We start from the raw sequence: 26,149 nt of genomic DNA, 5'->3' as shown, positions 1-26,149 counted from the left end.
CTGTGGGGTCTGGTGTCCATCAGTGAGTGGGTTGGGGGGCTCTGTGGACTGTGGGGTCTGGTGTCCATCAGTGAGTGGGTTGGGGGGCTCTGTGGACTGTGGGGTCTGGTGTCCATCAGTGAGTGGGTTGGGGGGCTCTGTGGACTGTGGGGTCTGGTGTCCATCAGTGAGTGGGTTGGGGGGCTCTGTGGACTGTGGGGTCTGGTGTCTGGCAGTGAGCGGGTTAGGGGGCTCTGTGGACTTGGGGTCTGGTTCCCCTGAGTGCAGGTGTTCAGGAAGGATGACAGGACCCTCTTCCGCCTGTGTGGGAGGTTGGCAGGGGGTTGGTGGGGGGCGTGCCCAGGGCTTTCCTCTGTCGGTGCTTCCTTCTCAGTGACTGAGCTTTCTGGACGCTTCAGTGAGGTCCCTTTTCCTGTTGCCTCTGGAGCAGCCTGGGGTGGGGTGGGTGCTGTTTGAGGAGGGATGCTCCCATCTGAAGATGCCCTGTGGAGACCCTGGTGTTCTGTGTGTCATCACGCCGGCTGCCTCACTGTTGGCCTGAATTGAAACGTGCCCGGAAGCCACGCTTCCGCGTGTGCAGGAGGCCAGGAGGGTTAGAAATGGAGTTGTCTGAGCGCAGGCCAAGCCCTCAGCATTATGGCTGAGCCACCTGCCTGGTGCCCACAGCTGCTCTGGAGCATGGACTCCCCACATCCAACAGAGGCATGGATGCCTCGGAGCTGGCACCTTGGCCCGGGCGTTGGCCCTTCTCCAGCTGCACCTTGGCCCGGGCACCGGCCCTTCTCCGGCTGCAGGTGGTTTTGGAGGAACCGCTCACTCCAGGCCTCTTTCGTGGGGAGGGAGCTGGAAACTGGTCTTGGGCCTTCGGGCGGGGTAGGTGTGGCCGCCTCTGGAGTGCTGGCTTCCCTGGATCTCTGGGTCTGGTCAAGGGACTGTGAGGAGCACTTGGTACAGCGCTGGGCTGGAGGTTTGGCTGCTTTTCAACCTGTGTTTTTTCTTTTTTAGCCCATAGAGTTTCTGTTCCTTATTCATTGTACCTAGCAGTGTTTAAGCTCTAATGCCTGGGCCCCAAGCTGCAGCATTGGACTTCGAATTTGGTGGTGGGAGGATTGCCCCCAAGCAGGATCGTGATTTTACCCCTCCCCGGGTTGAGCTCCTGTTCCTGGCCCCCATCCTTTGTTTGGAGCCATAGGCCCTCCAGATGGGCTCCCGAGGGATGAGAGGAGGGGTCTCGTTGGCTCTGTGCCCCTCTTGCCATGCAGAGCCCTTCAGAGGAGGTACTGGGGAGAGCAGTGCCAGGCAAGGGGGCCACAGGCACCGTGGTTGGCGCTGGCCCCTGCCAGGCATGCCTGAATGCCAGTAGCCTCCCTCCCCTGCCCCCCACCACCTCACTGGGCTCTGCAGCCCTGGGCTCCAGGTCGCCCCTTCTCCGTGTGACCCGGAGCCCTCACTGTCCTGGCTTCTTCCCCGGGGATTATAGGTGCAGGCGCATGGTCCTGTCTGAAGGGGTCTCTGGGCTGTGGGACAGCCTGACTCCCTTTTCATTTTGTGGTGGAGGAACCAGAGCGGGAGCTCGCCCTGAGCTGGGATGGCTGGAGTCACCCCTGGTTCTAGCTCTGAGGCCTCTCCCACCCAGTTCCCTGTGACTGGCTTGGCAGTGGTTGCTGTCTGGGGAAGGGGCTCCCCTGTTCCTGGAAAGGCTGGGGCCTAGGTGGTCTGCACCCTCAGGGCTTGTGTGGAGAAGCCATATTCCAGGCAGGGCTGACTGCGTCGCTCACGCCTTCTGTCCACAATGGTCTGGGACGTGGCCCTGGTACCCGTCCTGTCTCCCAGCCTGCAGCTCCTTTACCCGCTATTTTCCAACCCAAAGTCATTTTGTTATTTAGGAAAGGAGAAAAGAGAGAAAAAAGAAAAAGTTAAATCTTTAGTTAATTGCCAATGACAAGACAAAGGCACTCTGACTTTCTTATTAATTAGCAAACCCGTACTAATTAGTAAGCATAAGTACAATTCATGGTTTCTTCTTTAAATGCAATTAATATCGCAGGGAGAGATTTCTTGGGCCATCCTTGTATCATTAGCAAACCCCTCTCATTAGCTAGGCCCGCAGTGGCTGGAGATAGGAGGCTTTTGATTACAGCTATAAAAAGTCCTCTAATATTTTATATACTTTGGGGAGTGGGGAGTGAAGATTTATTTTCTGATTTAGAGGGAATTATGCTGCTCTCAACTCTGATTAAGCAGCATCTTCCTTGATTCCTGATTTCCCTTTGTGGCCCCTCTCATCCTGCTCCTTGCTCCCAGGGGCACCCTGTGCCGAGTCTGCCCCACCAAGGGCCGTGGCTACCACAGCACTGAGGCCCAGCCAGACCGCTTCCCATCCCCCACCCTTCTTTGTCCATCTCTGAAATGGGCAGGGTGTTGAGGCCCCCTCTGAGTTGGGCCTAGCAGCAAGTGCTTTACAGACGGATTCTGAAATCTGGCGACTATGAGCAGGGCAGGTCCCGTGGGCCCCATGGAGAAGCCCTAGGCTCTCTGGGGTCTCCCGCGCAGGAGCTTGTGGTCCGTGTGGCTCTCAGAGCCTCTGGCTTCTCATGGGACGGTGAGGACACCAGCAAAGCTTGCCCTGAAGAGACTCCCGGTGAGGCCTGTGTGTAGCCTGTAGGGCCATGCACACCTAAGGACTGTATGTAGACCCTGGGGGGCACCCTGCCTGCCCAGGAGCCGTGTGTAGACCCGGGGGGACCCTGCACACCCAGGAGCCGTGTGTAGATCTGGGGAGACCCTGCACGCCCGAGGGCTGTATGTAGACCCTGGGGGGGACCCTGCCTGCCCAGGAGCCGTGTGTAGACCTGGGGGGACCCTGCACACCCAGGAGCCATGTGTAGACCCGGGGGGGGGACCCTGCACGCCCGAGGGCTGTGTGTAGACCCGGGGGAGGACCCTGCACACCCAGGAGCCGTGTGTAGATCCCGGTGGACCCTGCACACCCAGGAGCCGTGTGTAGACCCGGGGGGACCCTGCACACCCAGGAGCCGTGTGTAGACCCGGGTGGACCCTGCATGCCCGAGGGCTGTGTGTAGACCCGGGGGGGCACCCTGCATGCCCGAGGGCTGTGTGTAGACCCGGGGGGGACCCTGCACACCCAGGAGCCGTGTGTAGACCCGGGTGGACCCTGCATGCCTGAGGGCTGTGTGTAGACCCGGGGGGGACCCTGCACGCCCGAGGGCTGTGTGTAGACCCGGGGGTACCCTGCACACCCAGGAGTCGTGTGTAGACCCGGGGGGACCCTGCACACCCAGGAGCCGTGTGTGGACCCGGGGGGACCCTGCACACCCAGGAGCCGTGTGTAGACCCGGGGGGACCCTGCACACCCAGGAGCCGTATGTAGACCTGCAGGGCCCCACACGCATGGGAGACGTGGTTGGTGCCTCTGTCCTCACTGGTGCTGATACTGAGGATCGACCAGACAGCTGTGAGCCCCTCCTCAGTGCCAGTCCTCGTGGCTGTGCCCTGCCCGGAATCTGTCTAGTCACATCCACCAGCATGGCCAGTGCCTCCAGATGAGTGATCATGAGAGCCTCCTGGTTTGGGAACTGACAGTGCCTCATTTCACCTTCTGGATCCATCCTGCTGCATGACTGAGCCCTACTTCTGACCAGAGTGCTTCGTGTGTGGGGCATGCTGCAGGGGCTCGCTGCTGGTACTGGGGTTCTTTGTGGCTGGTGGCAGCCTCCTGATTCCTGGCAGAACATTCAGTTAACACTGCACCAGCATGTGTGTCCCCACGTGCCCTGGTGTGCAGGTGTCCTGAGCTTGGAGAGGCTCTTTGGGGCCAGGGATGTGTCTGGGGCAGGTCTGGGGAATGGCTCAAGGTCTGAGACTGTGTCCTCAGCTGACTCTCCTCCCCTCCAACCCTGGAGGCGGCCTCTCCTGGGCCCCCGCCTGCGGCTCCTGCACCCACCCTTCTCTCCCACACAGGCCGGGACCCTCCCTCCCCTCCTGGGGCTCCTGCGCCCACCCTTGCGTCCCACACAACTGGTCCCTTCCCGCAGCCACACCTGTCGCCTCTCTTGCTGTGTGGCCACCAGCAGGTGCTTCACTGCCTGTTCCTTAGGGTGGAGAGAGGAAGGGGGAGCCTCCCTGGAGTCTCACAAAGCTAAGTGAGTTCACGTGCTGGGAAGATCCAGGCTGTTCTGGGAAGCGATTCTGGGTGAGAACAGGGGCCTGATCTTCCTCAGCAGCCCCGGGGCTGGTTCCAGGCTCGCTGCCCATTGGTCAGCTCAGGTTTCCCTGCTCCAGCCTCATCCTCAGTGCGTGCCCCGAGGCTCCTCCACAGAGCGGAAGGAATCGCTGGCCCACAGCAAGTGTCACGTGGAACAACCTTTGCTCTAAATGCCTCTTGCATTCAGGCACTTGCTGAGCGCCTCTTCCAGGCCATTGTCTGAGGGAACAGAGACCCTGTGGCTGTGCATCTGTCTATTCAGCTGCCCTCACGAGAGCACCACAGACCAAGCTGCTTAAAGTAGCAGATGTTGGCTGGGCGCAGTGGCTCGCGCCTGTAATCCCAGCACTTTGGGAGGTGGAGGCGGGTGGATCTCTTGAGCTCAGGAGTTCAAGACTGGCCTGGGCAACAGAGTGAGACCTCATCTCTATTTAAAAAATAAATAAAATAAAACAAAACCCCAGCAGATGTTTGTTGCTCACAGTTCTGGAGGCTGGAAGTCCAGGATCGGGAACTGACGAGTCTGGTGTCTGCTGAGGCTGCCTGGTTCCAGATGGCGCCCTCTCACTGTGTCCTCCCACGGTGGGAGGCGCGAGGGGGCTCTGGGGTCCCTTTTATGAGAGTGCCAGTCCCCTCCCTGAGGCTCTGCCCCATGGCCTCCTCACCTCCCCTGGGCTCCCTCCTAGGATTTCAGCATGGGAGCGGGAGCACACAGTCCGTGCACGGGCCCACCTCCTTCCTGCTGTGTGAGACCCAGTGGGCGCTCCCTGCCCTGCCCCATCCTCCTACTGGGTGGTCTCTGCCTGGTCCCTCAGTGCCTGATAGGCCTGCCCTGCCCACAGTGACGTCCCCGCCCTCTGAGCGCATCTTCTCATGCCCTTTCAAACAATCTCTGTGCTACTCCTGCTCCGAGGACGTCTTTTCAGTCTAGCGGAGCCTCAGGATCCCTGGGAACCGAGCTGGACCGCTGCCGCTGCCCCTGCATCGCAGACATGCTCTTCCCTCCCTGCCCACACGGGGCCTGCACCCTCACCATCACCGCCATCACTGTGCTGCCCTGGGCGTGGCGGTGGCACATGCGAAGCCAGTGTGCGCTGGTGCTCACCGTGTCACGTGGGCACACTTGTTTACACAGATTCTCCCACTGCGACCCTGGCAGCAAACCCACAAGCTGGTTGTGGCCCCAGATGCTCAGACAAGGAACAGGTGCAGCCAGGATGAGTGACCTGCCCGTGTTCGAACAGGCAGTGGCAGAGGGTGCTCCAGGGTTCACACCCAGGCAGGCTGACCCCAGACCCTGTGGCCAGTGCGATTGCAGGGGGCTTCCTCGTATCAGGCCGTCTGTGAAATCCACCAGGGCGGGACCCCAGGGCTTTCTGGGGCTCCAGCACTAGCCCAGGGCCAGGTATTCAGCTGGGGTTTTAAAGCATCTGCCGAGGGCTGAGCAGGGACAGGTGGGACGGGGACACTTCGTCTTCCCTCTGTCCCCTTTCCCAGTGTGAGCACCCAGCCTTTTCAGTTTTTCCCAGTTTCCAAAGATCTTATGAGAAGATGCTGGTGATTTAATGTCATTACCTTGGAAGGATCATCTGCATTTTAGGAATAGTAGGCTGAGAAGATGTGTTCTTAGCCCAGAAAATAGATTTCTCAGGCATAATGTCAGGGCCTTGGTTGTAGAGGATTTGGATCCCTGCTTCTCCTCCAAAAAACCAGAAGAAAATCTCAGTGCAGAGGGAACGTGTAAGCTTGTTTTCTGTCTGGGCCAGTGCCACAGTGTGTGAGCTAGCAGAGCCTCAGAGTGTGTCTGATACGTCGTGACCTCTGTGTTATTTTCTCTTTCAGAATTATCTTAGAGATTCTCCAAGGTTTTTTCCAGTAAACTTCAGAGGGAGCTTGCCAAGGTTCTGCCAGTCCTCTTGGATGGCCTTGGTCTGCGGACTGACATGGAAAGGCAAGCTCGCCACAGTGCAGATCCCCCAGAAGCCCTCTCCCCTCCCTGCACTGTGGGTCCTGCCCACTGCTTACTAGGGTTATTCCTGGGTGGTTTAGAATCCCAATCACTTGCATGTTGCTGCTGGCTGCACACTTGCCACATGACCCATGGGAGCCTCTTTTGGGCGTTGGGGGTGGGGATGAGGAGAAGGTGGGCACTTCAGACTCAGAGCAGTGAAGTCCCCCGTGCATTCCACTCCACGAAACTTAGAAAGATTTAGTCTACAATAACCACAAGAAAGGAAATTGGTTCATTTATCTTGAAAAATTATGGGAGTAATTCCGTATAGGGGAAACATCTTACCCTCATCCTAAGTACAAAGCATTTTCCTGTGATTTAAACTTCTCGTGTCTCCGCAGTGGCCCTTTCTGGCTTAGCTTTTTCTCAGCTACAAGTATCTTCCATAAGCTGATGCCCTTCGGGCCTCAGGCCCACAGTGGCGGCACCTGCCCCGCCCCTGCCGCCTGCCTCCCTGACGTGGAGCCCATGCCCTCCTCGCCTCTGCCTGTTCTGGAGACACTGGGACTTTCCCTTGAACTGGGCCGCCTGGGGGCTTGTTTTTGCCTGTGATGCAGCCAGCAGCTCTGGCAGACAGCCTTCCCCAAGCTCCCCCAGCAGAGTTAACTTCCACAGTGAGAGGCTTCACAGGGACAGGAGATGGCCTCAGATGTCCTACAAAGGCAGATGTAGGATTGGAGCTGATAGGAGGGAGGGAGGCCCTTTCTGTAGGGAGAGCGTTCAAATTCAGGCTTTTTTCTAAGCAGGGGCTCTTTATCCAGCATCCCGGGGCAGGAACTCAGTTCTCCGTGAAGCCCTTGCAGCTGCATACGCATTTCTGTTACATGCATGCGTTTTTCTCCAGAGAGCAGTTGCCATCTTCAAAAGGTTTCTGACACCTGTGCCTCCTTCCCAGTGTTAACAACTGCCCTGTTGAGGAGGCAGCCTCAGTGATCCCAGCGAAGGTTCTAGAGCCCTTGGAAGCCACATGCACAGACACCACCCATCTGGCTTCCCAACACTCCTCCGTGAGTGTAAACAGAGCAGGATATCCAGCTTGGCAGTCAGAGCAGTGGGGCTCTGGTGGGACAGGTGCTCAGGTGCCCAGTGGTGCTTGTGAGGCCAGCAATGGTGGCCCAGGGCACACCGCAGCCCTGGTGGTGAGGCCCCGGTTCCTCCGAGCACAGCTGCTCTGGCTCTGCAGTGGCCTGGTCCCAGGGGCGCTGCCTGAGGAGTCATCCTGAGAAATGATGGTGGCCTCTGGCAAACATTCGGCTGGGACATGCCCGCCGGCTGGGCTGCTTTTTTCTGAGGAGAAAGCATTTCCCAGCTAGGGCACCCAGCTGTGCTCACGAGGAAATGGCTGGGTGAGCAACAGGGCTGCCCGCAGCCCGTAGTGCCTGTGTCTCCTCCAGGCTGGAAAGGAAACTAGGGAGTGGACTCCACTTAAGATCCCCCCAGGCCTCCTCAGGAAGCCGCGCCACTCCAGAAGCCTTCCCGGTGCCGGAGGGTGCAGAGCTGACCAGAAAGTTGGCCTCTGACCCAGATGCCCAGCTCTGACCTCAGCACCCTCTCATCTCTTGGAGACCCGGGGCCTCTGCCCGAATCAGCCCCGGGAGCCCTGGGATGCAGGCCCTCACCTCGCAGCCAGAACTCTGTGAGGCTCTGGGCCTCAGCCTCACTACCACAGGGGGTAAGGGGTGCAGCTGAGACTCAGGGATGCCACATGAATGGGCGATGAGGCGGCGCGGGTGCCTGTGTGTGTGGATGCCCTCACTCTGGCACTCAGCAGTAGCCTTGTGAATTAGAATTGCGGTGGGGGCAGTTACCCAGCTTCTCCTCTTGTTGTTAGTTTGTGGCATTAGGGAAGGCCCCTGGGAGCACACCCTGCATCTTCCCAAATTAAACCGAATGCAAGGTCTCTTCCTAAAGGCTATGCTGCACTAGTGAGTTTGCCACAAGGACTATTAGCATTAATGTTGCATGCAGGTTGGGGCTGTGAGTGGATCTGGCAGGCCAGACCTGCACTCCAGGAGGGACGGACCTTGTAGGCAGAAGGACACGGGGCCCGTCGGACTACACTGAGGCCGGGCCATGCCGAAGCCAGGCCATGCTGAGGCTGGTCCGTGCTGAAGCCAGCCTGTGCTAAGGCTGTTCCACACTGAGGCTGGTCCACACTGAGGCTGCTCCACACTGAGGCTGGGCCACACTGAGGCTGGTCCACACTGAGGCTGGAGCTGCTGCCAGGATGTCTGTACTTGCTCTCAGGCTGCTCTCCTAGGGTCCCCACTCCTGTTCCAGGTTGGGTCTGGGCAGCGCACATGCTGCTGTGCAAGCTCCGTCTTCCAGGGTGAGGTGGCTTCCACCCTGAGGGCTCCCAGCCCATGCCCGGCTTTTTGCTCCCCTCTCCCTGTTGGCCTCACCTGAAATCAACAGGTTGCTTCGTCTCAGTCAAACATACAGTTGAATTCCGTAAATGAGACCAAAATCTGTTTCTGTGAGATAAAATTGATAAGTCTCTAGCCAGACTAATCATAAGTAAGAGGACACAGATGAACACTCTTGGGCGTGAGAGAAGTGACCCTGGTGCCTGCTATTTTCCATGTTTCAGTAGAGCCATCCTGGCGGGTGTGAAGTGGCTCCTGTGGGCTTCGTTTGCCTTCCCCTGAGGCCGGTGGTCCCGAGCTGCTCACTCTGTGCTTATTGGCCCCACGTTTGTTTTCTCTGGAGAAGCGTCTGTCCCATCCAGTGCCTGCTTTGTAAATGGGTTTTGTTGGTTAGTGGTGAGAGTCTTCATGTGTTCTAGATACTAGACCCTTCTCAGGTACATGATATGAGAGGCCCCTGTGGGGCAGCCCAGGAAGGGCTCTCAGTCTTGCTGGGCATCAGAGCCTTGTCAGGGAGGAGATGGCCATCTGTGGGCCTTGGAAAGGGGCATAGAGGGGCCAGGCATACATGGCCCTGCCTCCTGCAGCCTGGTGCGGGCACAGGGCGTGGCCAGAGAGAACCATTTCCACAGACAGGCTCAGTGCTAGGACTGCCCGGAGCACACTCAGGGCCCCTGGAAGGCAGCCCTGGCTGGGAATCCCGTCGTCCAGGCTCTTGCCGTGGGATCATGGCCCTTCCCAAGAAGTCTGCCTGCAGCGCTGTCCTCCCCAGCCACGCTGTGCGCCTGGGCCACCCTGGAGTGCGGCCAGGTCCTCCGGAGAGTCCGTCAGGGACTGGCCCGTGGCGCTGCCCTCTGCAGCCACACTGTGTGCCTGGGCCACCCTGGAGTGCGGCCGGGTCCTCCGGAGAGTCCGTCAGGGACTGGCCCGTGGCGCTGCCCTCTGCAGCCACACTGTGTGCCTGGGCCACCCTGGAGTGCGGCCGGGTCCTCCGGAGAGTCCGTCAGGGACTGGCCCGTGGCGCTGCCCTCTGCAGCCACACAGTGTGCCTGGGCCACCCTGGAGTACGGCCGGGTCCTCCGGAGAGTCCGTCAGGGACTGGCCCGTGGCGCTGCCCTCTGCAGCCACACTGTGTGCCTGGGCCACCCTGGACTGCGGCTGGGTCCTCCAGAGAGTCCGTCAGGGACTGGCCCATGGCGCTGCCCTCTGCAGCCATGCTGTGCGCCTGGGCCACCCTGGAGTGTGGCCGGGTCCTCCGGAGAGTCTGTCAGGGACTGTGCCACCACTTCACAGCCACCACAACACAGGCATGAGGGAGTAAACGCAGAAAACAAGGTTTTAGGTACCGAGCGCTCTGTGCCTGGGCCGGGCCCAGAGTAGCATCCTGTCCCCAAGCCTGGCTGTGGAGGGCTTCCCTGCCCTGTCGCTGCACTAGCGGGGCCCTGATCTGTCTGTGCCTAAAGTCTGGTAGGCTGGGCGCTCCACAAAGTGGCTGGGCCTCAGGTCCCTGTGGTGGGGACGGCCGGGCTGCTGTGTGCCGCCTGAATGGGGGACGGCTGGGCTGCTGTGTGCTGCCTGATCGGGGGACGGCCGGGCTGTTGTGTGCAAAGCCTGAATAGTGGACGGCCAGGCTGCTGTGTGCAAAGCCTGAATAGTGGACGGCTAGGCTGCTCTCTGCCGCCTGATCGGGGGACGGCCGGGCTGCTGTGTGCAAAGCCTGAATAGTGGATGGCCAGGCTGCTGTGTGCGCCGCCCGATGCAGGGGCAGAGTTGCCCCTGGGAGGTGTGAGAGGTGAGTCTTGCTCTGTGACCTTTGGATGAATAATGAACGGGCTCTCCCCCGTGTTGGGAAGCGTTTAGCAGGGCTCTCTCCTTGTCCCCAGTGCCCTCTTCCTGGATCCCACCTTCCTGCCTGTGCTTCCGCACACTGCTCCGTCTGCCTGCTACTCCTTTCCTTCTGGGTCTCCCCGCCCTCATGGGCCTTCTGCCGCTCCTTGCCTCTCGTGGGCCTGCCCTGGCTACGAGTATGTATTCTACAGGTCCTCAGTGAGGCTGCCTCCTAGGAGCCTGCCTGACTTCCTGCCAGCTCAACCTCCTCCCTAGGCTGTAGGCTGCCCTGGAGGTCGGAGCTTCAGACCTGGTCCCGTGCCCGGGAGCCCAGGTTTCCCACCCAGGGACAGGAGGTGGTATGCCCGTCGTCACGGCGAGGGCTGGAGGCACAGGTGCCCGTGAGTGACCTGCTGCTGCCCTGGGCCTGCGCCCTGCCAGTGGGTCCCACGGGTCCTCACAAGGAACCCTCTGCACCCTCCCCTCTCGGCTGCCGGGTCCCCAGGAGAAAAGATGTGGAGCCGGGGCTGCTGGGCGGCCATGGCCCTGCCACGCGGGCCTGATGGCCGGGCAAGGGAGCTGCAGTTGGTGCCAAGAGCACCCCAGGACCATCCTCACGTTTGCTCTTCCCCACCTGCCTCTTTCCCCACTCCCCAATGGCTTTCCTGCTTTTAACTACTGATATGTCTACACAGCTTCTCAAATCGGTGGACAGTAGAGCCGACTGTAGGTCTTGTCTGCTCAGCATGGGCAGCTCCCTCTGCCTCATCCCGGCTGCTTTGGCCCACCCCAGTGCCTCCCCATTCCACGCTCGGTCGCACACACACTGGACATGCCCGGGAAGTGGCCGTCGCTGCATCCGTGCCCATCGTCCACCCACCCGTGTGCCCCCCAAGCACCGACTGTGTGCCAGGTTCTGTGCTGGCAACGGGGCCCTACATGGTTGCCTCGTCTCCTCCAGGGAACGCCCCATCCAGTGGGGAGGAGAGTCATGTGCCCAGTCACTGTGTGGTGTGGTGGAGTAGCGGGCGCGGCCACAGAGGAGTTGGAGTGGGCACTTCTGGCTGGCAGGGGAGGGGTGAGGGAGCTACCAGGACAGATTGTGGGGAAGGTGGCATTTCAGTTGGATCTCAATGGCGGATGGGAGCGGGGGTGTAGGTGGAAGGTGACCTGTGGACTTGGGTTGTGGGTCTGCCCCTCTGTGGCTATTGTCCTGTGCCATGGGCCTGGAGGGGGATGTCGCGGCGAGAGCCGGCCTGGTGGGGAGGTGCAGGGTGGGTGGAGGACCTGCAGCATGGCTGGGGGTGTCGGGCACAGGCTCGAGGGGCAGGCATTGGCTGCTGTGAGAATATAGTCGGGAGCTTAGTTGTGAGTCTAAGGTTACACATTAAAATAAAAGGGCTTGATTTTTGCTCTGAACATTGTGGCATACGTCAGCATTTCCCCGTTGTTTCCTGGAAATCATCCACAAATAACAAGAAGCATGAAAACCAAAATGGCACTTAAATTTTGACAAAACAGAAATGCAGCTGCAAACCAAGCCCCAGGCGGAGGCAGGCAGCCCATGGCGCAGGAGAGTGCAGTGAGCAGACACATCCCCGGGGAAGCCTGGGGCAGTGCCGGTGGAGAGAGCTCCGTGAGGGAGCCGCCGAGTAGAACTGCCTTGCTGGCAGGAGCCCTTGCGAGAGGCAGCGCCTGACCCTGGCTTCGCGGTGGTGGGGCCAGGTGGCAGCTGGAACAGGGGTCCCTGGACTGGCGCATGGTCCCAAGCCGCAGCAGAGGTTGGTGCTGAGCTGAGGGGTCACACAAGTGCATCTCATGTGCTTGAAGCCGCATCTGTGGCAGAGAGAACATTTGCTCTTAGGAAAACTCACAGCGTCCTTTCTTTCCTGCCAGAGGGAGCTACTGGGGGCTGATTGGACTCACAGCAGAACTGTTACTGGATTTCAGATAAAAGGAAGCAGGCCTGTCCTTCCCCACTGTGAACCTGTGCACAGAGCCGGATTCAATAAAACTCATCTTCAGCAGTGAGCAGTAAAGGTCACTGCCTGCATTTGTGTAAGAGCAAAGGAGAAAAAGAAGAAAAACAAGTGGCAGAAAAAGTTTCACAGAAAAACGGTGGACACTGAGCAGATGAAAATTGTATCCAGACATTTTGCCAAGAAATAAGTTAACGAGGTGTTAGAGTCTGTGAAGCTTGGTGGAACGCATATGCTCCAAGAAGAGACGGTGAGGCCGGGGGGTGCGTGAGACGGAACCCGGAGGGTCTTGGGGCGGGAGACGGGGCAGCACGGGAAGGAAGGTGACCGGATGCACAGGGAGGTGAATCATGGGAAAAACTACGTAAAGAACCTGCAGCAAGAGTTCCATCTCTTGAACTGGAAGATGAAGTGAATGTGGAAGCTGGGAAATGTAACTGCTACATGTCATATATTCAAAAAGAAGTGTCAGGACGGCAGAGGGAGGAGAGAACATGAGGATGGCATCCTCGCTGTTGAGAGCCGAAGACACAAACACACCATCTAAAGGTAGTATCAGGTGCGGAGAATGGATGGAGCTGCGTGTTCGGCTCCCTAGAGCACCAGGTGCAGTAGACTGGTCTGTCCCAAGAGAGTGACTGTGAGGGCCTGGCTCCTGGCCATGGAGCCGGGATCCCGTGGTCTGCATCTGCGCACAGCAGACCTGAAAGAGCCCGTGCTGCGCCCAGTCCAGTTCTGCAGGCGTGAGAACCGGCGGAGCCTGTGGTGGAAACCCCAGTCCCGGGCAGAAAACAGGAGCTGCCCTGCTAAGGCCGCCAGGCAGGCAGGGGAGGAACGCTGGCCTCCTCCAGTTTTCATTCCATTCAGGCCTCAAGGGGTTGGAGGAGGCCTGCCCATGGTGCAGCGGGCAGTCTGCTGAGTCCCCGATTCAAATGCTGATCTCTTCCACAAACCCTCCCAGACACACCCAGAAAGAGTTTTGATCTGAATACCCCAGGTCCTGTTCAGTGGACACATGGAATGAACCATCACAGACTGTATAAACAGTGAGGGTGATATATCTGACTAGTTAGGCGCTGAACATAGGAGATACAGTAGGTACTGTCTAGTGGGAAAGTATAGGTGTGAAACAAAACTGAATTATAAAAGCAACCAGGGTAAAACACGCACACTTTTCTAAGCCTCGAGAGAATTACACGCAAAAAAGTAAACTAGATTAAAAAGGCCACAGAATGACGTAGATGTAAAAGCTCTGAAATCGAAAGCATAACAACATAATACAACAGAAATAGACACAAATCAAGTTATAGATGGACTAAACTCTCCTATTAAAAGGAAAGGACTTCCTGATTGGATTGCAAAGCAAAACCAAACGTTGGAAAATACGGGAAGCAAAGGCATCCTGGTGACATGAACCTGGAAAGCAGGAGCTGTGATCTCGATGCAGTGTGAGTTCAGGCCGGAAGCCGCTTGGAAACAAAGGTGGGCGCTTTTCACAGCGAGGTGCAGGTGGGTTAGCCAAATAACGTGTCACCGCTGTTGGGAAAAGCAGAAATGAGGAGAGATTCACGGGGAAATTGTCAGAGACGCCCGTAGCAGAATTTATGTCCTCATCTGCAATATATCAAGTGGGCAAAGAATAATGGAAAAAACAGAAAAATATAGATGTGCATAAAACCCAGATCCCCAAAATTAGAGAATATACTCATGTTAAAGGAACGCATAGAAAACAACATTCACAAAGATTAATTGTGTCTTCGGTAATAGAGAAAGCCTTTGTAAATTAAAATGAGTAGAACTAATACAACTTCTTGTGATTGCAGTGTGATGTGAAATCAAGAACAAAATCAGGGGAAAAAAAAGCTCCTAACACTTGGAAATTAAAAAACAAAACCCAAACAGAACAAAACACTTTGTCTTAAACAATTCTTGGTTCAAAGAATTACAGTTCAAAAGTGCATAAAATCTAGAAAATAATTGTCATGAAAACACTTCTCATCAGAGCCTGTGGGAACCATCTAAATTCACAAGTTTAAATATTTTTATCATTCAGCAAGAAAGCATGTAAATATATGGATGAGACCTTCAACCCAAGAAGTCAGAGAACAAAAGGAAAATAAACCTTATTGAAACAAAAAGGTAGGAATTTGTAAAGATCAAAGCAGAAGTTAACAGGAAAGTGAAAAATGGTAGAAATAATAAATAAGTCCAAATACCTGTTATTTGAAATAAAACCAATAAAACATATGAATTATTCACAGTTCTAATAAAAAATTGATAGAAAGTATCACCATCCAAAATAAGAAACAAGACTAATTACCCGAGCTATTGACTGAAGAGGAGCTTGCCAGAGCGTTCGGGCATGCTGAGAATTCTGTGTCCTGACCTGGATGGTGGATACGAAGGTGTAGACGTGTGTAAAAAGCCATCAAGCTGTGCACATAAGATTGAGCGCTTTACTGCGTGTAAATTATATATACCTCGATGGGAAAGAAAATAAAAGGAAAAATTAAAAAATTGAAAAGAATTATGAGTCTTATCTGAATTCTATAAAAAGAATTATGAATTATATCTCAATTCTATTTTAATAATAATCTGTAGGAAATGAATAACTTTTTAGGGGAATGTTATCTATCGATCCCAACTCCAGAAGAGAGAGAAATTTTAAACAGACCAATTATTGTAGAAAACCGTTGTCCCAACATTGCCATGGCTGCTCTCCCCCACCACAAAAGGAAAGAAACAGAAAATGCATCAGGCCAAGCCAGTTTCATGGGAAAATTCTACCAGATTTGTGAAGTGCAGATACTTTGAACACTGTGTAAACCAGTTCAGACTGTGGGAAAAGGAAGGGAAGGCATTCTGGAAGTGAGTGTTGTATTGACACCAACAACTGTAAAGGCCTTACAAGCCTGTGTGTGTATGCATGTGGGCGTACGTGTGCATGTCTGGGTGGGCGTGTGGGCGTGCGTGTGCATGTCTGGGTGGGTGTGTGGGCGTGCGTGTGCATGTCTGGGTGGGCGTGTGGGCGTGTGTGTGCATGCGCACGCATGCATGCGTCAGTGTCAGTGTTAACATGTCAGGAGTGAAACTCAGCAGGTTGAAATACACCATATGTAGTAGGGTTTATTCCAGGACCAGCCTGTCAGCTTGATTTTAAGGTATCAATTTATAGAACACCCTCTTCATATTTGCTGAAAAGGCATTTGACCAAATCCAACATTCAGCCTTGATTAAAAACTCTTAATAAAATAGGAATATATGGGTAATTTCTCAGCATGATAGGAAATACCTATTTGAAGCAAAAGATGACATGCTGTAAATGAGAGAGTGCTGGCTTCGGCTCCAGTGAAGCCACAGGCCACCTAAGGATGTCCAGTATCACAACTGCGATTTAGTATTATTCTGGAGACACTAGTCATCCAAAGTAGACAAGCGAAAGAAACGCAAGGTTTCCATATTGCGAAGGAGGAGGAAAATTGGAAAATTGTCCCTCTTTGCTGCTGATAAGATTGTGTGTCAAGAGAATCAACTGAGAACTACTGCTGTCGATCGGAATTTAGCGAAGGGGGCGGGAAACAAAAATTTAAAATCACATATACAAAGATAAGTTAGAAAGTAGAAGAAAAGGCCAGGCGCGGCGGCTCACACCTGCAATCCCAGCACTTTGGGAGGCTGAGGCAGGTGGATCACTTGAGGTCAGGAGTTCAGGACCAGCCTCACCAACATGGTGAAACCCCATCTCTACTAAAAATACAAAAATTAGCCGGGTGTGGTGGCATGCACCTGTAATCCCAGCAACTTGGGAGGCTGAGGCAGGAGAATTGCTTGAACCCAGGAGCTGCAGTGAGCCGAGATGACACCACTGTGCTGGAGCCTGGGCGACAGAGCGACTCTGTCTCAAAATATATATATACACACACATATATATATTTATATGTATATATATAGTGAAAAAAGCAAAGTACCAAATAAAGTGTAGGACATCTTACCATTTTTATTAAAATAAAGTGTGGTGGGAGGAAGAACATAGACATGTTGCTGGCTTGCACACCAGCAGCCTCTGGAAGGAACATATGCTCAAACCTCAGAACGTTGGTTGGCTGAGAGTCGGGGGCCTGGGGTGCTGGGGTTGGAAGTTGGGGAGAGGCTGCTCAGGGCATGGGCTTCTGTGTTTGTCGTCTGAACTGTGGGTCTTTCTTGTTAATGGACACATAATTGTACATATTTATGGGGTACATAGTGATGTTTCAGTATATGTAATGTATGGTGACTAGATCAGGGCAATTAGCATATCCTGCCCCCTTGCACGCTGTGCACACACCCCCTCCCCGTGCCCTTTTTCCCAGGCTCCTCTGGCCCCCAGCCCAGAGGGTGTTATCGCCCTTGAATCATCCCACCTGGGTGTCTGGCAGGCTTTGCAGCCCCACTGCTGGGGGCCTCCGGCTGCCCTCGCACCTGCTGGCGCCTCCCTTCCCCTCCCTGAGGCCACGCTGCCCTATCTCCTCCCTTCATGGTGGGGTGAGCCGGGCTTTGGAGTGGGTTAGGACTGGCGGGAACAAGGTTCTGACTTGGGCCAGGGGCAGGATTTACCTCCCTGAGCCCATCGGATCCTGTCCGTGAGACACCCCAGGAGTGGTGAGGGGCGTCTCTGGGTGGGCCTCCCTTAGCACCCCCAGAGCCTGGAGCTGGTGCCCACGTAGCCCCTCAGCCTGCGCCAGCCTGCCTGACCAGGCCCCATCTGTGCCCTGCTCTTCCTTGAACCTGCAGTCGGTTCTGGCTCCTGGCCTCCCCACCGTCTGCTGCCCCCGACGCCTCCCACCCCAGGTGTGTAGGGGCAGGTTAGAATCCACACTCCTGGCCGGATTCGACAGCTCACACCTGTAATCCCAGCACTTTGGGAGGCCAAGGCGGGTGAATCACCTGAGGTCGGAGTTCGAGACCAGCCTGGGGAACACAGTGATACCCCATCTCTACTAAAATACAAAAAATGAGCCAGGCGTGGCAGCATGCACCTGTAGTCCCGGCTACTCGGGAGGCTGAGGCAGAAGAATTGCTTGAACCTGCGAGGTGGAAGTTGCAATGAGCCGAGATTGTGCCACTGCACTCCAGCCTGGGCGACAGAGCGAGACTCTGTCTCTTTAAAAAAAAAAAAAGAAGAAGAAGAATCCAGGCTCCCTCCAGGGCGATGCAGCATCTCACGCTGTTCTGTGGAGGAACTGGAAGTAGCAGAATAAATGACGGCTGGTGGCTGTTAAACCAAACCGGACGGCAGCGTTGAAGCGTGTTCTCTCCCCAGCTGTGTGTCCCCTCCCCAGAGACTCTCACATCTGCCCCACACACGCCGCCGGGAGCCTATGCATCTGTTGCTACTCAGGAGACACAAGTGCCAAAAAAGTGAGAGAACTTGAGTTTGCAAAGTTAGAGTGCTGTATGGCCTGGCAGCTTCAGGCTTCTGGGAAAGAGGTCTCCCCCAGCTCCCGGCCCAGGGCGGGGGTGCTGCCAGGGGCGGTCTCGGGGGCCTGGGCGGGAGTTCCCCACACACCTGGGTGCACTTACGTCGGCTAACCCTCTGTCCTTTGCTTTCTCCTAGCTGGAGATGGAGCTGAAGATGCTAAAGTCTCAGTCCAGTTCTGCCGAACAGAGCTTCCTGTTCTCCAGAGAGGAGGTGGACACCCTCAGGTATGTCCCCCAGAGAGGAGCAGACATGCCCAGGTGTGTCCCCCAGAGAGGAGCGGACATGCCCATGTGTGTCCCCTAGAGAGGAGCGGACATGCCCAGGTGTGTCCCCCAGAGAAGAGCGGACATGCCCAGGTGTGTCCCCTAGAGAGGAGCGGACATGTCCAGGTGTGTCCCGCAGGGGAGGAAGTGGACATGCCCAGGTGTGTCCCCCAGAGAGGAGGCGGACATGCCCAGGTGTGTCCCGTGGGGGAGGAAGTGGACGCGCTCAGGTGTGTCCCGCGGGGGAGGAAGTGGACGTGCCCAGGTGTGTCCTGGGTGGGGGGAGGCAGATGTGCCCAGGTGTGTCCCGCGGGGGAGGAAGTGGACATGCCCAGGTGTGTCCCGCGGGGGAGGAAGTGGACATGCCCAGGTGTGTCCCGCAGGGGAGGAAGTGGACGTGCCCAGGTGTATCCTGGGTGAGTGAGGCGGATGTGCTCAGGTGTGTCCTGCCAGGGGAGGGGAGGTGGGCACACTCATGGGTGTCCCCCAGGAAGGAAGTGCACATGCTCAGTCGTGTCCCCCAGCGGGGAGGTGCGCGTGCTCAGGTGTGTCCCCAGCGGGGAGGTGCGCGTGCTCAGGCGTGTCCCCTAGCGGGAGGTGCGCGTGCTCAGGTGTGTCCCCCAGGAAGGAAGTGCACATGCTCAGGTGTGTCCCCAGCGGGGAGGTGCGCGTGCTCAGGTGTGCCACCTCCAGAGGAGGGGAGTGCAGGAGACATGTTGTGGCCGCCTCCTGTCCCCTCTCTCCAGCCTGTGGCCTTCTCTGTGTGCTCCCCCGTTGGTGGCTGGAGTGAAGTCCTGCTTCTCTGCTGCCTTCCTGGAAGGGCTTTTCTGTATAAGTCACATCCCATGCGCGTAGGTTCCTCTCTACAGGGACGCTCATCTCTGCTGGTGTGGGCCTTTCTTCAGCAGCCCTTCTCCAGCCAGCGCTGACAGCGGGGGCCTTTCAGTGTCCCGACGCTCAGAAGGGAGCAGGTCCTCCATCACGGGGTGGTGCTGCAGCCGGGTCCGCAGCCACAGGGGCTGTGTGGCAGTGCTGTGCCGAGACGGCTGCCCCGGAGTGTGGTTCAGAGCAGAGCCCAGGCAGTGCGGCAGCCGGGCGTGTCCAGCAGCCCTTGGGCTGCGCTTCAGACATGCTGCCAGCTCTCTGCCACCGCCCTGTCCTGGGGTGCCCTCACCCCAGCTCCTGCTTGCACACCGCGTCCCTAGACCAGGGTCTGCAGGCCAGGCTGCTTTTCTAAAGCTCTCTTCCTCTCCCCCTGGCTTGTGGACCCGTCAGGATCCTCAGGCAAGAGGTTTCCAGGGAGATACAGGTGGAGCTCCTGGCTCTGCTTTAGTGCCTGTATTGGCACTGCCACTTCCACTGTGGATTGAACGTGGCTGTGTGGCCACCCGAGTGTCCTGCTAGAATCTACTGTGGGAGGCAGTGCCTGTGGGCACAGGGCGGGGTGTCCTGCTAGAATCCACTGTGGCAGGCAGTGACTGTGGGCACAGGGTGGGGTGTCCTGCTAGAACCCACTGTGGGAGGCAGTGACTGTGGGCACAGGGTGGGGTGGCAGGACGCCATGGCTTTCCTGCACTGGCCACTCCTCTGCTCTGAGTGTCTGCAGCAGGCCAGGCCCTGGGCATCCAGGGTTTCTCCTGGTCATCAGAGGAACTGAGAAGAGGGGACTGAGACAGTTCTAGGGGACATCAAATGGCCCTGCAGTGAGATGGGGGTGGCGGTGGGGAGAGGACGCCCTTCCCTGGCCACACAGCTTTGGTGTGTGGGCCCCTGGGCCCCCCGCAGCAGCAGCCTCTGCTTCGTCGCACCCTGGGGTTCTGGTGTTCACCTGTGGATGGCCCCCTTTCTCAGCGTTGCTGAGAGTAAAGCAGGAAAAGGGATGCCTTTAGTCTGGCCCAGGAAGTGCTCTGCACATGGCAGCTGCGATGCTGACCCAGGCCCAGGAAGTGCTCTGCACATGGCAGCTGCGATGCCTTCTACATTCGAGGTTCCTCCAGCATCTCTGAAGCATTCCTCACGCATGAGCTGTGCCGTACACATCGCCCTCTGTGGCACCCGCCGGAGTCTGAGCGGCTTGGTTTCCATCTGTTCAGCCGTTTAGTGTTCAGATACTGAGTGTGTGTCGTGGGCGTCGCTAGGGCCGAGCACGAGGCTGATGGAGTGGTGAGTAGGCACTGATGTACTCTCCGTCTTCATCAGCATCTCCTTGTCTTAGAGACCTGGGGGCCATTCTTCACCTAGAGGCTCTGTCGTTACAGCCTGTGAGGTGCACGTGGTCTTGCGACAGTGGGTGTCTCCCCCAGCAAATGTGTCTGTGCGCGGTGTTCGGATTGATGGCGGGTGGGGGATGGGGGGCTGTGTGTAAGCGTGGGTGTGGTGTGGGGGGAGCTGGAGACTGGGCGGGGGCCATGGTGAGTGTGCAGTCTCTTTCCTAGGAGCGATGGGAGGCACTGGAGGCCTTCAAGGGGAAGAGTGTGGCTGGAGAAAGCACTGGCTGCCGGGCCTGGGGAGGGGGAGGAGAGTGGCAGAGGGGCAGCCCCGCCACCTGCTCGCCAAGCATCAGCGCTGGGAGCCCCTCCGAAGCTGGAGTTGGCTTTTCCTGTGCAGAGGTGAACAACACATGCCTCCCACACACACCCTGACTTGCAGGAGTAGCCCTGCCTGGGGAGAAAGACCCTTGCCACACCGAGCAGCAGGCCTGGGGGCTGCAGAGAGGGGATGGCGTGTAGCGAGACAGAAGGAATGGCTCAGAAGGGAAGCCCAGGCAGGTCAGTAGCTCACCAAGGCCAAGGCTGGATGAGGTGCCAGACAGGCTTTGATGTGTATCTGCTGTGAGAGGGGGAGCTGGGACCAGCAGCAGAGGCCACGCCTTGTCATCATGGAGAAGGGCCTCTGCGGGCGCAGGGGGAGAGGCCGTGCATAGCAGCGTGTCGGGAAGTGCTGGGCTGGTGTGGCCGGTGCCTGACCCTGCAAGGTCCTGAATGCCATGCGAGGCAGGGCGGTCTCCAACGCTGTGCTCCAGGCCCCAGGAGCCATGTGGGAGGTGGTGGAGTAGGTACTTAAATTTGGGGAGTTGCGTCAGTGGCTTCCAGCATCCGTGGAGGTTGCAGGAAGGTCAGTGTGCCCCGGCCCGTGGCTGCCCACGCAGGAGCGCGCATCGCACCGCACGGCTCCCCGCTCTCGGAGATGGCGCTCTGCTTTCTGCTGGGCCTTTTGGCACCTAGAGCCTCTCGTTCTGCAGTTGATGGGAGCATGGCCAGGCGGGCGTCAGATTTGTGTGGGCTGGTATGCTTGGGGTTTGTTTATTTTCACAATGTAAGAAAAGGCCTTTATCATTGATATCTTTTACATCAAGGTCAAAGCTTGTTGTCCCCACTGTTTTGTTTGGAGAAAGCAGCGATGGAAAGAAGGGCCTCTGTGGCTAACTCATGGGAACTGGGGAGACGCCGGCAGGTCGCCCTCAGCTCTCAGCACGGCCTTCTCCCAGGAGCAGCAGCCAAGAGCCTGGGGCTGGGCCTATGGCAGGCACCGTCCACCCTTCCCGGCCCGCCAGGCCTCGTAGCTCCATTTGGGAAGTCCCCCTTCAGGCCACGCAGCAGTCGTGGTCAGGATTTGGGAGCCAGTGGATCTGCTGGATGGACCTGGGAGAGGGCCTTGGAGTGTGCAGTGACAGGGAAGCCAGGTGACATGGTCCTTTTTGTGACAGACTCGATCAGGCCCAGCGGTGGGAGCCCGTGGAGCCCGGGCTGCCTCCCTGAGCTTCTCGGGAGAGAGGTGGCTCGGCGGAGCATGCAGGTGAGGCCTCCCGCCCAACCGGGGCACAGGCCAGGCTATTTTTCTCTGTGTACTAAGCACACGTCATTCCAAGCTTTCTCTTCCAGAGCTCCTCCTTCCTGGGGCGTCCCTGCCCCTCCTGGCAGGGTGGCCTTCTGCCCCACTCCACCCCGTCCTCGGCCTCGGCGGATGCAGTGTTCTCAGGGTCGCGTTGCCGAGCCTCAGTTTCCTGTTGTGGCTGCAGTGGGATCGGTGCATCTCTGGGAAGCATCCGTATTTGCACCTCACCGTCGTCCTGAGTGAGGGCACGTGTGTCACAGCTTGTGCTTAGTTTTCCTGGGACCACCACAGGCAGCCCTTCTGGCTTGTGGGTGGGACAACAGGGGCCCTGGCGAGCTGCAGACCCCGCCCCTGAGGAGAGTGTCTCGGATGCCGGGCACACGTGGCCACCCCACTCCCCAGGGAGGAGACGTTAGTGTTGAGGCCAGAGGCCTCCCTGTCATCTTGCTCTCCGTGCAGCTCTCGAGGGCTGGGCAGCCGGTGAGGAGATGAGAAAGGCTTCCCGCCTTGGATGAAACCCATTTCTCCTTTTAATCTGCCTCCTCCTCTTGAGTGTGAAGTGCTTTTTCTGCAGGCCTTTCATGAAACATGCAGGGGGCATTTTCTTTTTTTTTTTTTTTTTTTTTTTTTTTTTTTTTTTTTTTGAGACGGAGTCTCGCTCTGTCGCCCAGGCTGGAGTGCAGTGGCCGGATCCCAGCTCACTGCAAGCTCCGCCTCCCGGGTTCACGCCATTCTCCGGCCTCAGCCTCCCGAGTAGCTGGGACTACAGGCGCCGCCACCTCGCCCGGCTAGTTTTTTGTATTTCTTAATAGAGACGGGGTTTCACCGTGTTAGCCAGGATGGTCTCGATCTCCTGACCTCGTGATCCGCCCGTCTCGGCCTCCCAAAGTGCTGGGATTACAGGCTTGAGCCACCGCGCCCGGCCGCAGGGGGCATTTTCTGAAGTGGTTGGTTCAGGGGAAGACATGGCAGACACCCGTGGCCCTGCCGCACCCCCCCCCCCACCCCAGCCCTGTGCAGCCCCTCTGCCCTCAGCAACCATGGGCGGCCAGTAGAGGAGCCCGGTGGGCACCAGGGATGGTGCAGCCCCCCACCCCCCTCTGACTGCCCAGGAGGACCAGGGATGGTTGTCACACACACACGCACAGCCACACGTATGTGCGCCTGCTCTTGCCCACGTGCACACCCACATTTTCACATCCATCCATTTGTTGTATGTGAATGACATGTATCACATTGCATCGTTTTTCAACACAGAAGCTAGAGAGGGTGTCAGTGGGGATTTTTAAGAGGCAGCAGCTGAGGAGCCCTCTCAACCGGAACAAATCTGAGCTCGTCCTCTCTGCTGTCACATAGCAGGTCTAGCAAATCCTGAATGTTGCCTGTGGATTTAGCAACTGGTTAGACGCTCGTTAATTCCAGAGGCTCGCCTGTCTGTGCCAGCGCCTGCTAGTCACACTCCAGCCTTCGCTTCCTGGCTGTGCGATGCCTTCTGGGTCCTGGGAGGTGCTGGGGGCCCTGGAGACGCCGGCCTGCCTCAGGGGATGCAAGGTGACCTGTGACCCCACTCATCTGAGGTCCCCAGTCCTCAGGATGCTCTGTGATCTCCACTCATACCCCAGGGACCCAGTGCCCAGGCCCGTGTCCTTTCCAGAGAGGGCCAGGTGCTAGACTTTCAGTGTTCTTTTGTAGAAATTATCATCTGTCATCCAACAAATCTCCATTAAACACAGCTGCTCTGAGTCCGCTCCTGAAGCCACATAGAGGTAACCAGAAAGACAGTCACTGCCTGCCAAGCTTCCAGGGCAGTGGGTTGATCTTTGAGCTCACCGTGCCCAGCCCAGGCCACCAGGGAGCGTTCAGTCTGGGAAAGTGGAACTGGTTTTCCCTGGTTCTGTCCTGGTCTGCAGCTCCTGCCGCCCACTGTGGAGAACCTGCTGGCTGGGCCGTGTCTGGAGTACAGGTGATTGGTCCCATTGGAAGGGCAGCTGCAGCCGGAACAAGGCCACCCTCAGATGCTGTGGTCCCAGGTGGGAGGGCGTGGCCCCAAGGGGGCTGGTGATGAACTGCCCAGCCCATCAGGAGCCCAGGGCGGGACTTTGGGAGCCTTTGTGGCCTCATTCTGCCTCCCACAAGCAGCTTCACAAGGTCCCACAAGGCTGGCGAGCCGCCTCCACCTGGCTGGGCAGCGCTGTCAGCAGGCCCATGACCACCAGAGCTGCCCCCACCCACTGCCTGGCTGCCAGTAGCGACGGCGGCCCCTGTGCCTGGTCTCTGCAGGTGGGGCCAGTGACCACAGCCAGTGAAGGCAGGTGTGCTGCCGGGGTCCGGCCTGCAGCTTGGGTCCTGTGCCCCGGACCTGCTTCTTCCTCTCCGAAAGCCTGCCCACCTCCCGTGGTCTCCAGCATCCTCAGGTTGCCCATATGCTCTGGCCGGAGCCTGCTCTGTGCGCTGCCCTGGGCACTCCGGGCCTTTCCTTCTAGCGTCTCCTGCCCTTCCGCTCTCGAGAGCTTTCTTGGCTCTGTTCACTGATTATTTCCTCTCCCCCGTTTTCTGTGTCTTCTTTCTGAAACTGTTATTTGGATGTTGGATTTTCAAATAGTTTTCTCTCTTTTAAATCTTTTTGATCCTATTTTCCTTCTTTTTGTTCTGCCTTCTGTATTTTCTCAGCTTTGTTAGCCTGTTCTTGTTTTATTTGTTGCCGTACTCTTCATTTCCTGAGAGTCGGTTTCTGTTCTCTGAGGATTCCTGCATCAATGGAACATCTTGTCGGTGTTCGCGGGGGCAGTGGGGTCACTGTGTCTTTGATGTTAATAATGGTGCTTTTTAGAGTTTTCTTCTCCGGGTGAACCCTGTTCTCTGTTGCTCTCAGTTGCTGTGTTTCTGCCAGCGCTGGACCTTCCCCTTTTTTACTGGATGATTTCCTTAAGTGTTTGGTGGTCCCAGCTGCCTGTGCCAGGGTGCGTTTGCCTTGTGTTTCTCCGCGGAATCCGCCTGGGCCTTCCACTGGGGAGCCCTTGGAAGGGGCCTCTGGTCTTTTCTCTCAGCCTGGGTGACTCTGGTGGGGGTGCCTGTGCTGCCAGCTCCTGGGGGCTGAGCAGGGAAGCGTGCCACCAATGCAGGACTCCTCTTTTGGTGGGGCACCCTGCCCGTGCCTTACCTAAGGGCCTGTCTCAGCCTGGAGATCTTACGCAGAATGTGCAGAGTGACATGCAGGCTCCTGCCCTTCACTCCCAGAAGCAGAAGCCAGCAGAGTGGCCTGTCCCCACCCAGCGGCATCAGCATGGTCCCTCGGGGAGCGGGTCTCCTGCCCCAGCCTGCGGCAGCTGGCACTGCTCCCGTGTCTGTGCTGGGCAGGGCCAGCAGGGCTGATGGCAGGGACCTTGGTGCCACTCGGCAGAGGCAGGCCCAGCTCTGGCTCTCTGGTCCAGTAGTGTTGCAGTGCCCAGCAGGGACTGGAGCCTCCACCCCACCCGGCACCAACGAGGCAGAGCAGGATGTAGGGGGTGGTCTTCAACCCCCAGGACCCCATGTCAGAGGCTCAGCAGGGCCTTCCCTGCACCCTGCAGCAGGGAGTCTGGGGGCTGCCTTTCATGCCTCCTTCCATGGTGTTGGCGAGACAGGCAGAGGCCCAGCTCGCACCTGCCTGTCTGTGGCCCTCGTGTGCCGGGTACACATTCCTGCTCTGGGGTGAGCTCACACGCGCCTGTCTGTGGCCCTCATGAGCAGGTGCACATTCCCGCTCTAGGGGTGAACTCGCACGCGCCTGTCTGCGGCCCTCATGAGCAGGTGCACATTCCCTGCTCTAGGGGCCCAGCTTGTACCCGCCTGTCCGCGGCCCTCATGAGCAGCCACATGTCCACACTCTGCGTGTGCCAGGATGGTGTCCACCAGGCCTGTGCAGTGGCAGAACTCCCACTCTGCCCCCAGCTCTGGCACTCCTACATGTATACGAGCCAAACAACAGTTTCAAAACCCAGGATGCAGAAGTGGCTGGGATGAACAGAGAATTGGGCAGATCTACATTTACAGTTGAGAACTCACACCTCTGGCCGGGCGCGGTGGCTCAAGCCTGTAATCCTAGCACTTTGGGAGGCCGAGACGGGCGGATCACGAGGTCAGGAGATCGAGACCATCCTGGCTAACACGGTGAAACCCCGTCTCTACTAAAAAATACAAAAAACTA

At 57.4% G+C, this 26,149-nt stretch overlaps 1 protein-coding gene across 5 annotated transcripts in view; it reads left to right on the top strand.

Annotated features, from left to right (window-relative positions):
• Positions 1–26,149, top strand: part of MAD1L1 (mitotic arrest deficient 1 like 1) — a 414,534-nt gene that overhangs the window by 231,587 nt on the left and 156,798 nt on the right. For 4 of the 5 annotated variants that reach the window (XM_025378819.1, XM_025378817.1, XM_025378816.1 and 1 more), the window contains one exon: positions 18,002–18,090. In XM_025378819.1, the coding sequence (XP_025234604.1) occupies positions 18,002–18,090 (89 nt within the window). Of the gene's footprint in view, positions 1–17,761; positions 17,875–18,001; positions 18,091–26,149 lie in introns of those variants that run through there. The other variant, XM_025378820.1, reaches the window with a different exon arrangement.

The sequence above is a fragment of the Theropithecus gelada genome, chromosome 3 (genome assembly GCF_003255815.1).
Source record: "Theropithecus gelada isolate Dixy chromosome 3, Tgel_1.0, whole genome shotgun sequence".
Lineage (NCBI taxonomy): Eukaryota > Metazoa > Chordata > Mammalia > Primates > Cercopithecidae > Theropithecus > Theropithecus gelada.
The sequence above is the reverse complement of the archived record's forward strand: the minus strand, read 5'-3'. Positions and strand labels throughout refer to the sequence as shown.